Raw genomic sequence first — 14,244 nt, 5'->3', positions numbered from 1 at the left:
AAGGTAGAAACCCCCAAAAGGATCTGTTTTAGAAGCAGAACAAGGTACAAAAATATGTATTTTCTCAGAGGATCACATCTTTTCAGGCTCAGTGTGCTGGTGTATGGTCCTTGCTATGGAGAGTTTTAACAAGGACAATTTTCCTTTGGTAGATCTATTCACACTACAATTGAAGAGCTGCTGAATGATAACCCAGCAGTTCTAGCTCTCTTCAGCATATTAGCAGGCTAATTGTTTTTATTATTAATAACTGAATACAGGGTCATGGATAGGACTCTTGTATATAAAGCACATTCAAACAGTTGATTTAATTTTGCAATATAATCTTACAGATACCTTGGAAAAATAAAATGAGAAAAGATTTTATTGCAACAAGGAAGAAATTACATGGAAATATTTACTTCCCAAACTCTTGCAAAAAACATAGCTGACAATAGTAGCTGTTAAAGACTTCATCAGTTTACTGTGAAAAACCCCCCATCTGATTTCCCTTCTCTTAAAATATGGTTTGTAAGGTGACTTGGATGATGAGGTGAAGGACATGATATGAGATAATTGTAGAATTTGTTAACCGTCTCCTTTCAAACCAAGTAACCATAAAAAGAGAATTTACTCTTAAATTTGAGAAATATATTTTGGCATGTTTAAAAATTAAGCTGCAGCCAGAAGAAGAAACCTTGTACTAGAAACAGAGCTTAAGAGGGTAGTACCCATCAGTGGTGGTTGCTTCAGCTGAGGCTATAAAGGACATGCTTGTGTATGTAGCTTTCCTGTAGTTTTTATCTCTGTTATTTATTCTCCTGCAGATTCATTTGTTTCTTTAAAGAAATTGGTAAGAGCTCCATAAAATTAAGGACAAATTGAGTACTACATGATTCATCCCTATATGCTGTGTCTATGTGAAGAGACTGCAGTAATTGCTGATAAAAAGTCTAGGGTTTTGCCTAAAATACCATTTGATGTGTGTGTCTACAGAATTTTATAGTATTTTATTACTGCTTTTTCCAACCAAGGTAAACATTCAACAGTCTCCAATGGGACAGGATGTGACAGAGCCTTCCTGGAAGGAAGTGAGGGGCTACTTACCTGCACTCAGGTATTAAAATTATCATTATTAAAAGAATGTTCATAATATTCATATTAAAAGAATGGTCATACAGGCTTTAATTTTGGTGTAGGGTGCCTCTAGAACAGAGCTGTGGAGTCTTTTCTAGGAAGTAGTGTAGCTTTTCCTCTCAGAGGTATATGGCAAGTAGGAATATGATGATGCCTATATAAGAAATCCTCAGCTCCCTTTTTACAGGTGCCTTCAATGGGAAGAAATCCTATAAAATCAAACCTTGAAAGGACGGGGTATTTCTCTAAAATTAGTTTAGCATGCTAATAAAGGTCAGCAAATGGCACTTATGGCTAAAGTGACATATCTGGGTTTTAACAGTCCTTCACATTCATATGGCTTTAACTGAAAATGGTGGCAGATATTCCCAAAATCCCAATACTCATTTACAAAATAATTAATTGAATACAAATTGGTAAGTCAAATATTTCAAACATGAAATCTGAAAATACAGCATAAAGATGGCATGGAAGTCTGTCACCAGTTCTCTGAAAGCTTTGTCTGCAGATGTTGGAAATACTTTTTAATGTAGTGCTCCCAAATTTCAGGATTTGAAGTCTCAAGATTTCCGAGGAAAGATTTCATCCCATATAAAAACCACAAGTATTGTACCTGAAATGAGAGGTTACAGAAAGAACCTTTACTTAAATGTGTTTGAGAAGGACAGAGTACTGGTATGGAAAATACACACTGAGTTCAAGTATTTGAGTCTCTAACACAATACAGCAGTACCTTTTGCAAAGGAAGCTTCAACAGGCCATGCTGCCTGTGAGATAATAGTCCTGTTTTTCCTGGTATAGTTAATGCTTTGATCCGTGTAAGCCAAGCCAAAGGCAGAGAGTTTGTCTGGGTGAATCCAACACAGGCACCTTTCTGTTCCTGGTCAGGGCTGCTTTCTTTGTGACTGAATGAGCAGCTTAACCTCCATCCCTCACCTGAGACTGTTAGCTGTGCCTGTTTTGCTAACCACGTTGTTTTTAGGTGCTGCCAAGTGGGTATAGGATAGTGGGTGTTTTTTTTGACGATCATTCTGATTTAGGGTTTATGCTGAAGCTGAAAAAATATTAGTTAGAGATAGTATACAATTCTCATAAAGAAACTTCTATCTCAAGTTGGAAGGGACCCATAAGGATCATTGAGTTCAAAAGGTATCCAGATACAGTTTATTTCCCGCAGTAAAAAAAAATCAGATTATTCTTTTAGAGGCAAAGAGGATCCTGCTTGAGAGTGCTGCCCACACATAAGCTTGAATTTATGAAACTTTCCAGATCACAAAAAAAGCTTATTTAAAGGGATTCTGTTTAGTCCAGTCTGCCACTCAGTGCAGGACTTTGCCTATGCTGGATGGGTCAGTGAGACTTTCTCTGGCTGAGTCCAAAAAACCTCCCTGCTGGAGACTGTAGCATTTCTCCAGGACTAATTTCAGTGTTGCTGCGTCCTTCCTTCTGAATGTTTTCCTGGAGTCTAAGCTGAACTTCCCATGCCCCAATTTGTGGCCGTGCTGTTACCTGTTGCCAAAAAAAGTGGGTAATCTCTGTTACCCTTGTAACTACTCTTGAAATAATGCTTGACTGTGCTTAAAACATGCTTTCATCTTATTTTTGCAGCCTAAACAAGTCTGGTTCCCTCAGCCTTCCCCCTTAGATCAGGTACTCTAGGCCCTTCATTGTCTCTGTGGTCCTCCACTGCCTGGATCCTGTTTTTTGACACACTGCTCTTGAACTTGAGGACTCCAAACCACCCATGTTCCACATGTCACCTTGCAGGCATTGAGCAGAAGGAGGCAATAATCACACCAGCATACTCTGCATGGTATTGGCCACCAGCCAGGTGTCAACCCATTGATTGTGACAGTTTGAGGTCAGTGATTTAGTCAATCTTTATTCCGTCTAAGTCTTTTTGTGTGAGCCCACTTTGAACCAAGAATGCTGCGGGAGGTGGTCTCACAAACCTCATTGAAGTGAAGGTACACTACATCCCTGTTCCTTCATCATTCCCAATGCATTCATCACAGAAAGCCACCAAGCTGGTCAAGCATGGATTGCCCTCACTAAGTCTGTGCTGACTGTTCCTGTGTTTATCTTTGTGTTGTCCACATGGTTGGAAATGGATTCCAAGACTAGATACTCCACCATCTTCCCACTGGCTGAAGTGATACCAACTAGCTTGTAGTTCCCTGGCTTCCCTCTCCTCCTTCTTAAAAGCAGGCATAGTAGTAGCACATTTCCCATTGGCAGGAACCTCCTCCAACTGCTGTAACTTCTCATAAATTAAGGACAATTCCAACACTGGCCAACTCTACCTTAATTTCTTTGTGAATCCCACTAGTCAATGGATTCACAAGCACATACGTTGTTCCCTATTTGTTGTTTCCTTTCCAAAACCTTACTGATTTACACAGAGGTTTGGGAGCAAATTTTGCTTGGGAAGACTGAGTGGTACCTCAGCCTTTTCCATGCCACCCCTCACTAGATTGTCTGCCCCATCCACTGATGGACTTACATTTTCTCTGGAATTTTCTTGTGATTAGTATATTTGTAACTCTGCATGTCCCTTCTCTTAGTTCCAGTTGAGCTCTAACCTTCCTGTCTTTGTTTCCAAGTGCCTGTGCAAAGCTCTTATACTCCTCCTTTACTGCCTTTCCCAGTTTCAACTTCTTAAATGTTCTCCTTTGTTGCATGAAAGCTCTTTGTCTAGCCAGCAGGGAAAAGCTTTTTGTACAAATTCCCAGTCTAACGCTATGTGACAGATTCCTTCTATACATCTAAATCTATTACTGAGCTCTCATGAGCTTTTTCTAAAAATTACCTTTTCCCACTTATAGCAGTTTCCAAGGGAATTACTACTGACTTAGCAATTCCCTAAATAAACAGAATTTTGTTTTGAAGTCCAAAGTCTGGACAGCTCTGCTATTTACCTTCCCAGTCTTCCTCTGCACCCTGAACTCTTGTGGGGACTACAACCCAAGTGGCCACATTCAGACCCATTCTTCTCTGTAGGCAGGTCAAGTTCAGCATTACCACTCACTGGCCCTTTAGGATTTGAATTACACATAATTACTGACAGTTTCTAGGAACTTCATGGATTGCATAACAGTTTTCACTCTGTCAGATGATGTCTGTGGAGCTGAAAACTGGTGAGAACCAGGGTCTGGGAATAGGAGTAGTTTGTTTTCCAGTTGTTTAAAATCTCCTTTGCTTCCAAGTAAAGATACTGAACACTTCAATAGACACAGACTTGGAATTCTTGTTTCTTTGCTTAAAGTGTTCTGAATTTGCTGGCAGCCTCAGAATAGCCTCTCCTCTGAGAAGAAAGGTCAAAGTCTCGCCTGTTGCCTTCTCCCTTGCTTACCTCCTCAATTTACATCTACTGCTAAGTGACTGTTGTGGCACTTATTTTCTGAGAAATAGTATAAGCCTTTCTAGTAAAACTGATCTAAAGAATGGGGCCTTTATTCTGGTTTGATAGTGTTAGAAATGTAGCAGGAGGCTAGGCCAGGCTGGATGGCTTTGAGCATCTTGGTCCACTGGAAGGTGTCCCTGCCCCTAGCAGGGGAGTTGGAACTGGATGATCTTTAATATCCCTCACTCTACAATACAATTCTATGATATGCTAAGCTGGCACCTGTCCAGGAAAGAGCATTTCATTTTATCGACCTCATGGTTATCTTGTCACCAACTCTTCCAATCGTAGCTGCCTTCTCCCTGGTACTGAAAGAGCAGCATTAACTCAGTCCCCATCATTACTGATGGTATAATCATGCCTGGACAACTAACATGAATTCCTTTGGCAGTAAAACAGAAACCATCTTTGTTCCACTGGTACTTACTAAGTCTGTCTTCACAGTGCAGAACTTAGCCCTGGCTGTGCTAAGTTATAAACACACTAGCTGTGTTTATTGCAGGAATCCAGAATTTAATGCTGCTGTAGAATCACCTTCACCAGAACATCAGTGAAGCCATTTTGAAAACGAGTAATTAACTACAGTTTCAAGATTAAATTCCTGAAAGACCATAAACCACCAGTAGATTTGTTTATCCTTAAAGAAAACCTCCATTTCATCCTTGTCTTGTGAAAGTGATAATCAATCTTCCTTTTCTTCCAAGTGTCCTTTCTAAGAACATTGCTTACAATGTGCTTACAGCCAGATCAGGATTCAGTTGAATTCTGAATGCTCTCCATATCCTTATCCTCATGAATTTTTGCCACATTCATAAATGAGAATATACTGCACTTTCCACTGGCAAGTTTAAGTTTCATTATATGTCAGTCCAAGGTACTACTGTGAGGTAGTTATTACAGCAAAACACAAAAAAGCCTTCTGAAAGAATTTCCCAAAGTAAGAACAAAGTAATTTCACCATCTGAGAGGCTGATGCTGGAAGAAGTAAGACATCAGATTAGCATAACATTGTGACTCTGCCAGTTTCTAGGAAGTCTAAAATAGCATTTCTGCTGACAAATGGATTCTGAAAGTAATTTTTACAACTGAATTTAAAATATCCCTTCCCTCATCATCTACTTTCATGATTCTGTTTAGAGGTTCTTTATTTATCATATTTTATCATCATAACAGGTCATTTTCCTAGATGCCTCATTATTTTGTCCAATCGTGAAAGAAAAAATTCTATTCCTATTATTTTCTTATTTTCAAAGTGTCAGAAAAAATTCACTTCATGTTAAAATTTGTAGATCTGCACTCCTGTATTCAACAATTCAGTTTTCAAATACAGCAATCTCCTCTATACTTGTAACTCAGACACTATATTTGTTTTGAACAGTCTCCTAAATGTATCCATGAAACATCCTTATTCTGTATTGAGATATTTTTATTACAAATAGATTACTCAATCCTTCAGGTGATCCACAGACCTGAGACCTGTCACTAAATGTTGGCTACAGTGGTGACACTGTACAATCAGTGATGTGTCCTGAGTATTCACTTCTTTACAACTGCTCAGTCTGGAGGAGCTCCTTTCCCTCATAAATCAAGAGACAGCATTCAATGTATTTTGTGTGTATATTCTAGATGTTAACTAATGACAGACCACTGTTTATGAATTTTCCTAGAAAGGCAACACTGCTCCCTAATCACATTCTAAGTTCCTCAAGTCTTGAGTCCATTTTGATTAACAACGATTTTCTTATGTCAAAAATCCTGGAGGTTTGCTGCAAAGTTGTTCTGCAGGACACATCTTGGCATGTAAGTAGGACGTGGGGTTTCAGAATGCCTCCTGTTTCCTTAAATCACTTGCCAAAAGATTAAATCTCATATACTTACAACTTGGAAGATCTTTAAATGGTGATGAGGTTGAAATCAGTTAATGAAAGCTAAAGCTGAGAAATATTGTGTGGTCTGTCAGGACCTGAGCAATGCTGACCAGCTTTGCCTATGACATTTCATTAGTTACTCACTGAACAGTTATCAAGCTTACTCTTGTTCAGTCATCCTGTTTAGAGATCTAGTTCAACAAGATTATATTAGAGTGAATTTTAGTTAGGTTTAAACTTCTGTCTTTATTTTCAGCTGACTGAGGGTTAAGGCAAGTAGAACATGCACAGACATGAACTCAATAAAAGGAAGTTTTTGGTCATAACAGGATCCCTTTCCAGTGTTTCCTGTGTATATTTTACATCCTGTTCTGCCTTCATCACTGTTGTACCTTCTAATAGGATTAACAGTCATGAAAGAACTCAGGATTAGCAGACTGCTTCTTTATATACCCTAAGCAGAAAGCTCAAGATTTGTAGGGACCAATTGTAAACAAACAACAGCATGAAGTATCACATGGACCATTTTCATCTGCACACAGCTAGAAGTGAAAACCAATAGCTTCCAAATTAAAACCAGAATTTAAGTTAGGTAAAACCTAGTTGCTAACACTTCTTTTTCTTAAACTAAGAGCAGACTGTGTCCACCAGTTACTAGGGGAAAAACACAGAATGAGAACTGCAAAGTTTAGACACTATGGGGATAAAATATTTGATATCAAAAAAGTGGTAATTTTTTCGAAAGCATATTTAAGGCACTTGTCCCAATACCTGTGGACAGGTTTTTTTTCTAAAATTTATCATCCCCATGTTTTTGTAAACTGTCACAAAACAAGACAGACACTGTGATAACCAGTATGTTTCACTTTTTGAAGTTAATCAGGCTGATATTTACTTTCAGGTAAGGACCATATGATCTTTAAAGGTCCTTCCCAATCCAAATACTTCTATAATTCACTAAACAGTGCTGCAGGCACTCTACACAGAGCATTAAAAAAGTCTTAAAAATACACAGCCTGCATTTGCAAAATAAAACCACGATTCTGAATGATTTCAACACAATACATTATAATTTATTATTTTCTGGATTTATTTAATGCAAAAGTCAAACACTCTCAAATAAAGAGCACTTATTTCTTGATTTATGAACCATGTACTAAATAACACTCTCAAACACATAAAGTATTAAGAACTTACCTAAGCACGGTGCTAGCCAATATACTAGTGAGTAACTCAAAAATTTGTCATAGAAACAATCTGCATGTAATGAAAACGCCAGTGCTGGGTTAAATATTGCTCCTGTGAGATTTCCACCTGCAATAAGATGTAAACAGCATGAAATCAAATCATATTTTTAAATACTTACTTTAAATTTAAATGCACCATACTACAAGAAATCTACACCCTGCAATAAAATGAATCAGCAGAAACAGTTTGAACAGGTAAAACTCTTCTGAAGTTATTCACATGATGACTCAGTAAACAGTTTAACTGTTTTCTCAAAGGCTTTAAAAGATATGAAGGGTAAGTTATAACTTCCTTTATCTCTTTCTAGCAAATATTCTTTAAAGAGATAGGTCTGGCTAATGCTGAATGTTTCTATTGATAAAACTAGAAGCTATTTCTGTATCATGATTTTAGAGGAGACAGAAATTACATAAGCCATTACATTATAGCCTTGTGTCACATGAAACACATGTGCAAGATAAAAGAAAAAACTGTCAAGTAGTCTTCTTGCTAAGCTGACCTCTATACTTTCTTATAAGAATACTAATATTATTATATCAATGTACAGAATGTTAGGATTTTCACATGGTATGTGAACTGTGGGAAAACTCTATATGTTGTTCAAAGAAAACAGAAGTGCACTGTCTTGTAGAAGGAAGCCAAGCATCTTTCCGTGCCTGATTTCAGATGTCAATGAAGTTGCCTAAACATTTGTTAAATAAGAAGATCCAAAACGTTACACTGGGGAGTACACTGTAATTACACTGCAGATGAACCTGGAGCTAAGTGTGTTTAATTCTGACATATGTTGTTCCTCTCATTGCAATGCTGCAGAAAAAGCATTACTCATAGCTAAATTACCTGTATTCCTGTAGTGTTAGTTACTAACCACCCCTACCTGTTTTATCTATTAACCTATTACCATAAAATATTCTATAATTGCAGCTGTATAATTCCTTACAGTTTACTCTTGACTTCGAATAAGCTTGTATGAGCTTTGAACTTACCCTTTGTACAAATACCCTACTGCTGTAATCCTCATTTGCTATGACTGTGCAATCATTTATCCAAAGTTTTAGTAAGGATTTGGTCATTCTCTTCTTCTGTATTTCTCTTTCCATATTCTCTTTATTATTTGTTTTACTGTTACTACAGTTAAGGAAAATTTTAATCTTTGTTTGCCTATTCAGTTTACTGTGGTTTTGCACTTGTTCTCAAGAACAAGTCAGATTTACTGTGCAGTCTGTTTTTCTGTACACTGACATATTAGCAATGTCCATGGTTGCCAGGAAGCCCAGCTACAATCATTTACTTTGCTTTAATCTGTTTATGACTCCACTGCTTCTGCTGTTATATCCAATACAGTTGAAAGCAGAATTTCACTCTCAGGATGGATTTATGAACAATAAGCATTAGACAAGAGTTTTAACTGCTGTATTTCTTCAATATTCATTACTAATAACTACTGGAATATCAACCATAGGTCAGGGGCACCACTATAACCTTACTTAAAATTATTCATTTAGCACCTCAGTCTGTGTACCAGAAAAGACAAATTATTTTATGGCAGAAGAAGTGTAATCTCTTTGATGGGGTGTGCATAAAAACTTTAAAAGGGAAAGTAATGCCACACAGTGCATGAGAAAGTATTCAAGGCCAAAATTAGGAAGAAACTTAGAATTAAAAATATATATGTAATTTGTACCTTGATATGTTAGGTTCAGAAAAATCTAACCAATTTCATATGATTCTGACCCAACTGTATTGCTGCCTGTAAATGAAAAAAACCCTCAAAGGGTATATTTTTTAACCCCTAAATAAGTACTTTCCCAAAGGAATTATACAAAAATATTCTTTACCATCTTGTATATGGTCTGCATTCTTAGCTAATGAATCATTATTCAGGGTAATATGCAAAGATATAATGTTCTTTTTTTTGTCTTTATTTAGTAGAAAAAGAGTGAAGCAGTATTGGAGATTCTGTGTACAGTATGTACTACTATAAAAATTTGGTTTGTGTAGGATTAAATGTAAAAACAAAATACAAATATTTATAAATATGAAAAAGTATAAGAAAAACTAAAGTAACAGCTTGTGATTTTGAAAATACTATATAACCTGATGTTATTTCTTGAAGTAAGGTGCAGGGCAGATCTATAAACAGTAAACTAAGAGGTGCAGAAGATTTCCTGAGAATGATCCAGCCCAGCTAAATTATGCATGTCTGTCTTCTCAATCTACAGATGAGAACCCACCCTGCTGGAGGCCACTATTTGTGACACCTGATTTGTAAGTGACTCTCCCTACTGTGTGTAAGCAGCAGAGGTGGGACAGACATGGCTAGGACTCTGCCATGACATCCACAGGATATATAGGATATGTGCAGCAGGCATTGTCTATGGCCACTTACCAGGCTCCTCATTCATTACCTCCCCAGCCATGACAGGATCTCAATACCTGTATATTTTCATAGTAGACAAGCAGGTTGTAGTTTTAAAGAAATACAAAGAAAAATGTCCAGGTAGCACAGGGTGTTGTGCACACGATGCAAAAGAGGCCTGAGGTTTCCTAGAAGTACGTACAGATCGATCGCAGCGGGGAGTCCCAACAAGCCCCAGCTTAGGGCACAGAAGGGCACTTGGTACACTCAGCCTGCACGTGGCACACTTGGCCTTCTCCTGCCAGGAAAAGATAGGAACCTGGCCAATGACACTGGGAGTGAATTCTTTGTATGAATTAGCTAAAACAAAGGCAGTGTGACACGTATTATTTTATATGTTCACTAAGCAGAAGAAGAATGTTAGGAATCAGGAATCCTAATTTCTATGCTTGTAGAAGTGTCTTGCCTACACTTCCACCAAGCAACTCAGAAATATATTTAATGTCCTCAAATGCACTGACACCCTGCTTCTGCTTTTAGAAAGTAGTTCAAATTGCTAAGGTAATTTTCAAAATTCCCCAATGACTTTCATCTTTTAGGTATTAGCTAATCTCAGCTAAAGATAATGAGTAAAGATTTTTACATTACTACATCTAAAAATGTGACTGTACACTGTTCTGGATGCTATTATGTTAAATAGCATTAATACAGCTAAGCCTTTAGGACAAGGCATCAACGACATCCTGGATGCAGGTAAGAGAAGCGATCTCCCTCTCTCAAAGGGATTTGGTGATTCCCTAGATGACTTTTTCTGTGGTGGGGGCAACAGCAAGAGTTCTGTAATCATCTCTTTCACTTCTCCAAGCTACACAATCTCCTTGGCAGCAGGAAAAGGACTCCCAGGGCAGTCCTCAAGTGACCTAACAACTCTTACCACTTCAGTGGGGACAAGAGGAAAGCAGCAGAGGTGGGACAGAAAAGAAAGAAGTTCAGACTGACTCTCTTCACTTCTCCCTTCCCATTGGTCCAGAGGGGATGCACAGGTGACAGCATCTCAGCTCTGGGAAGCACGAGGTGACAATCAGGTAGCAAAAGGCTACCTATATGGACACACATGGCATTACAGACAAGGGAGGCTCTAATAAAACAGGCACCTATGTTTTCCCTCTTTTTTTGGTCATTTGGTCTCATAAGGTATTATTTCTGTATGCATTCCACAAATAACCATTCCCACTTCTGATTTAGGGAAGTAGTTAAATAAACTGCACTGATATGAATTATGTATTATTTAAATGCAGAGCTTCCATATTACCTACCAGTCTGTACCCTGCTGTTGCACAATCAGCACTTTCTCCTGATGCAGCCAGCGGTGCTCTCCCAATGTCACTTAGTAATCAGAGCACATAGTATGAAATCTCTCATGCTGTATAAATAGTTGGATTATGAAACAATCCTTCACTGAGATATTTTAACACTTAACCATATGTACTTGCAGACCTGACATCACTCTAACTGCATAACTCATTTCATTCTTAACCCCATACCTGCCTGGAATGCAACCAGGCAAACTTTATATAAACACCAAATGAACTTTGCATACATTGGATGATACAAAAAGAAATCAAGTAAAGTGTAATTTAAGAAAAAGCATTTTGCATCTTAACACTTCTAAGAAAACAGTAAGAACCCCTTCCGTTACAACTTAATTGCAGGAACAGAAGAAGAAAAAGTGAAAAGACTAACCTGCATACACGAGCATGGTGATGAGAAGAGCAATTAAATGGACTCTGTATTTGGGATTAACGCTTTCGGCTTGCAGGACGGCCAGCTGGAAAACGACAGAAAAGAGCAGTTCTATGCAGAACGCCTGCATCTCTGTAGTCTGCATGGGGCTACTGCAGCCCTGTGAGAGTGCTCCAAGATGTGGCTCTGCCATCTCCAGACTCCAGATAAAGTGCATGAACACTCTGGCGAGCACTGCAGCCACGAACTGAGCGGCGATCTTGAGTCCCCCCATCCTGAGCGACGTCCCGCCGCCCCACATGGGCTGCAGGGTCCCGCAGGGATTGCATGTGCTGCCGGCGAGGCTCAGGCCGTGCAGGACGGTGAAGCCGTAGGTGAGGGTGAGGGCGGTGTGCGGCTTCGGCTCCACGTTGCCGAGCAGGCTGAGCTCGTTCGTGCAGGCGCAGATCTGGAAGGTGCTGAACATCTCCACAAGGAAAGCGAAGAGGAGCGGGCGGGAGCGCAGCCGGCGCCGGGCCAGCCTCCGGCACAGCCCCACGGTCACCACGACGCCGGACAGCAGCAGCAGGGAGCTCCCGACCCCACCGACAGCCATGCCGGAGCTTCACAGGCCCGAGGGCTCGCGGAAGGTCCAGCCCCACCACCTGCGGGGAGAAAGAAAGCAGGAGAGGGAGGGAAAACGCCCCCGGCTTTCCCTTGGAGGTAGGAACCAGCTTCTGCTGGCACCTGCCAGGAGCCTGACTCACCCTCCGCTCGGCGGAGCAAAGGGCAGGGGTGAGGGCAGGGGGATCCCGCTTCCTGCCAGGGCACGGGTTAGGACAGGGAAGCTCTCTCCCGGCCGTGGAAAAGCACGGGGAGGGGAGCGGGGGCAAGGGGGCTCTGCTGCCCCCTCAGCCCCTCCGCCGCGGGACGGACCGGGCTCCCCTGTCCCCTCAGCCTGCCGGAGGACAGGGAGCGGAGGGAGGGCCTCGGCTCCCGGCCGCGGGGGAACGGGAGGAGAGACGATTTCCCGGCGGGATCGGCGCTGCGGTGCGTCCGTGGCTGCGGGAGCAGCTCCAGCCCCAGCGCGGAGCCGGGCACGGGCTCGGCCGCGCCGCCCCCTCCGGCGGGCGCTGCGCACCGCGCATGCGGGCGGGGCGCTGAGGGAGCGGCCGGGCGGGCAGGGGGAGCTCGGCGGGGCTGGGGCCGGCAGCGGGCACGGCCCCGGCTGTCCGCGGGGATCACATCCCTCTCCCCGCAGCTTGCAGCGAGCTCGAGAGAGAGACGTTGGTTATTTATTATTTAGAGTTGCGCAAGCCTGCGTGCTCGGTGGTGATCAGCAAAAGGAGCACGCCAACTATCAGAACTTTTTTTTACTATTTATACATTGTAGCACACACGGGAATTACAGAATCACAGAAACAATTAGGTTAGAAAAGACGCCTAACATGACACGAAGTCCAGCCTGTGACCGAACACCACTATGTCAATAAACCGTGCCACATCCAGTCTTTCCTCAAACACCTCCAGGAGCAGTGACTCCACCACCCTGGGCAGGCCATTCCAATGTCTAATTACCCCTTCTGTGAAGAAATTCTTCCTAATGTCCCGCCTAAACTTCCCTTGACACAGCTGAAGCCTATGCCCTCTCACCCTCTCCCTTGTTACGTGGAAGAAGAGACCGACCCCTACCTGGCTACAGCCTTCTTCCAGGGAGTTTCTTTCGGAGAGATAAGGTCCCCCCTGAACCTCCCCTTCTCCAGACTAAGCACCTCCAGCGCCTTCAGCCACTCCTCAAAAGATTTGTTCACAGAGTACAAGTTGTAGTTCTCTTATTAATTAGTACTCTATCTTCTATTGGTTAACGATTCTCTCACTTCTCATGCTAATTAGTCTGTATGCTCATGGTTTATCTTTTCTGAGTCGGTGTGTTTCTTGGGCGAGGGGTGTGTGAGCTGGTGGTCAGGATCTCACCCTGCCAGAATTACCTTTTACCCAGTTGGAGCTGATTCAGCACACTTGCTGAGTTGTCTTTATTATTTTCTTCCTTATCTTGTGAGTTCTGCTAAATGGCCTTGTGGCCCGTAAATTCTGTGCCGTGTCCACTATCAGCAGTACATCCTTCCTCTCAAGCTCCACTTAGGTCTGAAGTAATGGAAACACGTTAAGCTCTAAACCTTTACAAGACAATTCTACTGACAATTAATTTGTGTTTCTAACACCCGGACATCACTTAGAGCTTGTTGGCTGCTCTGTTTCATGGATAAAAAAATTTGTCTTCCTTAATGTTTGATCTTTGTATATTTCAAGCCTTTCTTGTTGATCAGGCTTGAAATATACAAAGATCAAACATTAAGGAAGATCCTTCCTTAAGAAAGTTTTTACATTTACCACATTTTGTAACGATAGGGGTTTCTTTGCTGTGTTTTTGGGAACCTGGTGGTGCAAAACGCAGGTGCACAGATTGATTCAGCCTCTTCCTCCCACTCGCTTGCTGGGAGAGGGTCTTTGACAGAGTGCCCGGAGAA

At 41.1% G+C, this 14,244-nt stretch overlaps 2 protein-coding genes and 1 long non-coding RNA gene across 5 annotated transcripts in view; 2 read left to right on the top strand and 1 right to left on the bottom strand.

Moving 5' to 3' along the window:
* Positions 1 to 346: 346 nt before the first annotated feature.
* On the bottom strand, positions 347 to 13,939 carry AQP11 (aquaporin 11). 2 transcript variants are annotated; one of them, XM_030234426.2, is made up of 4 exons: positions 13,409 to 13,939; positions 11,738 to 12,381; positions 7,585 to 7,701; positions 347 to 1,729 (listed from the first exon to the last, which is right to left on the bottom strand). In XM_030234426.2, exons 2-4 carry the CDS (start codon positions 12,330 to 12,332, stop codon positions 1,677 to 1,679), a joined length of 765 nt encoding a protein of 254 aa, XP_030090286.1. In that variant the 5' UTR covers positions 12,333 to 12,381; positions 13,409 to 13,939; the 3' UTR covers positions 347 to 1,676. The 2 variants fall into 2 exon arrangements, with proteins under 2 accessions (XP_030090286.1, XP_009100952.1); XM_009102704.4 differs by lacking the exon at positions 13,409 to 13,939 and adding an exon at positions 12,484 to 12,837.
* Positions 1,736 to 11,158, top strand: LOC127059689 (uncharacterized). The gene is made up of 2 exons (XR_007777715.1): positions 1,736 to 6,319; positions 9,858 to 11,158. It is a non-coding gene; the product is annotated as an uncharacterized LOC127059689 (long non-coding RNA).
* Positions 12,301 to 14,244, top strand: part of PAK1 (p21 (RAC1) activated kinase 1) — a 98,604-nt gene continuing 96,660 nt past the window's right edge. For both annotated transcript variants that reach the window (XM_030234424.2, XM_018908341.3), the window contains exon 1: positions 12,301 to 12,439. The gene's annotated coding sequence lies outside the window, so the exon portion shown is untranslated. The remainder of the gene's footprint in view (positions 12,440 to 14,244) is intronic.

Source organism: Serinus canaria, chromosome 1 (assembly GCF_022539315.1).
Source record: "Serinus canaria isolate serCan28SL12 chromosome 1, serCan2020, whole genome shotgun sequence".
NCBI lineage: Eukaryota > Metazoa > Chordata > Aves > Passeriformes > Fringillidae > Serinus > Serinus canaria.
This window is presented reverse-complemented; position numbering and strand designations above follow the sequence as displayed.

Bases quoted from the DNA above. Each gene is read 5' to 3' on its own strand.
- AQP11 (XM_030234426.2), bottom strand. From the start codon at position 12,332: ATGGCTGTCGGTGGGGTCGGGAGCTCCCTGCTGCTGCTGTCCGGCGTC. The intron at 7,702-11,737 runs GTTAGTCTTTTC...ATCTTATTGCAG, and splicing joins CACCATGCTCGTGTATGCAG to GTGGAAATCTCACAGGAGCA. The intron at 1,730-7,584 runs GTAAGTTCTTAA...CTCTCATTTCAG, and splicing joins TTGGCTAGCACCGTGCTTAG to GTACAATACTTGTGGTTTTT.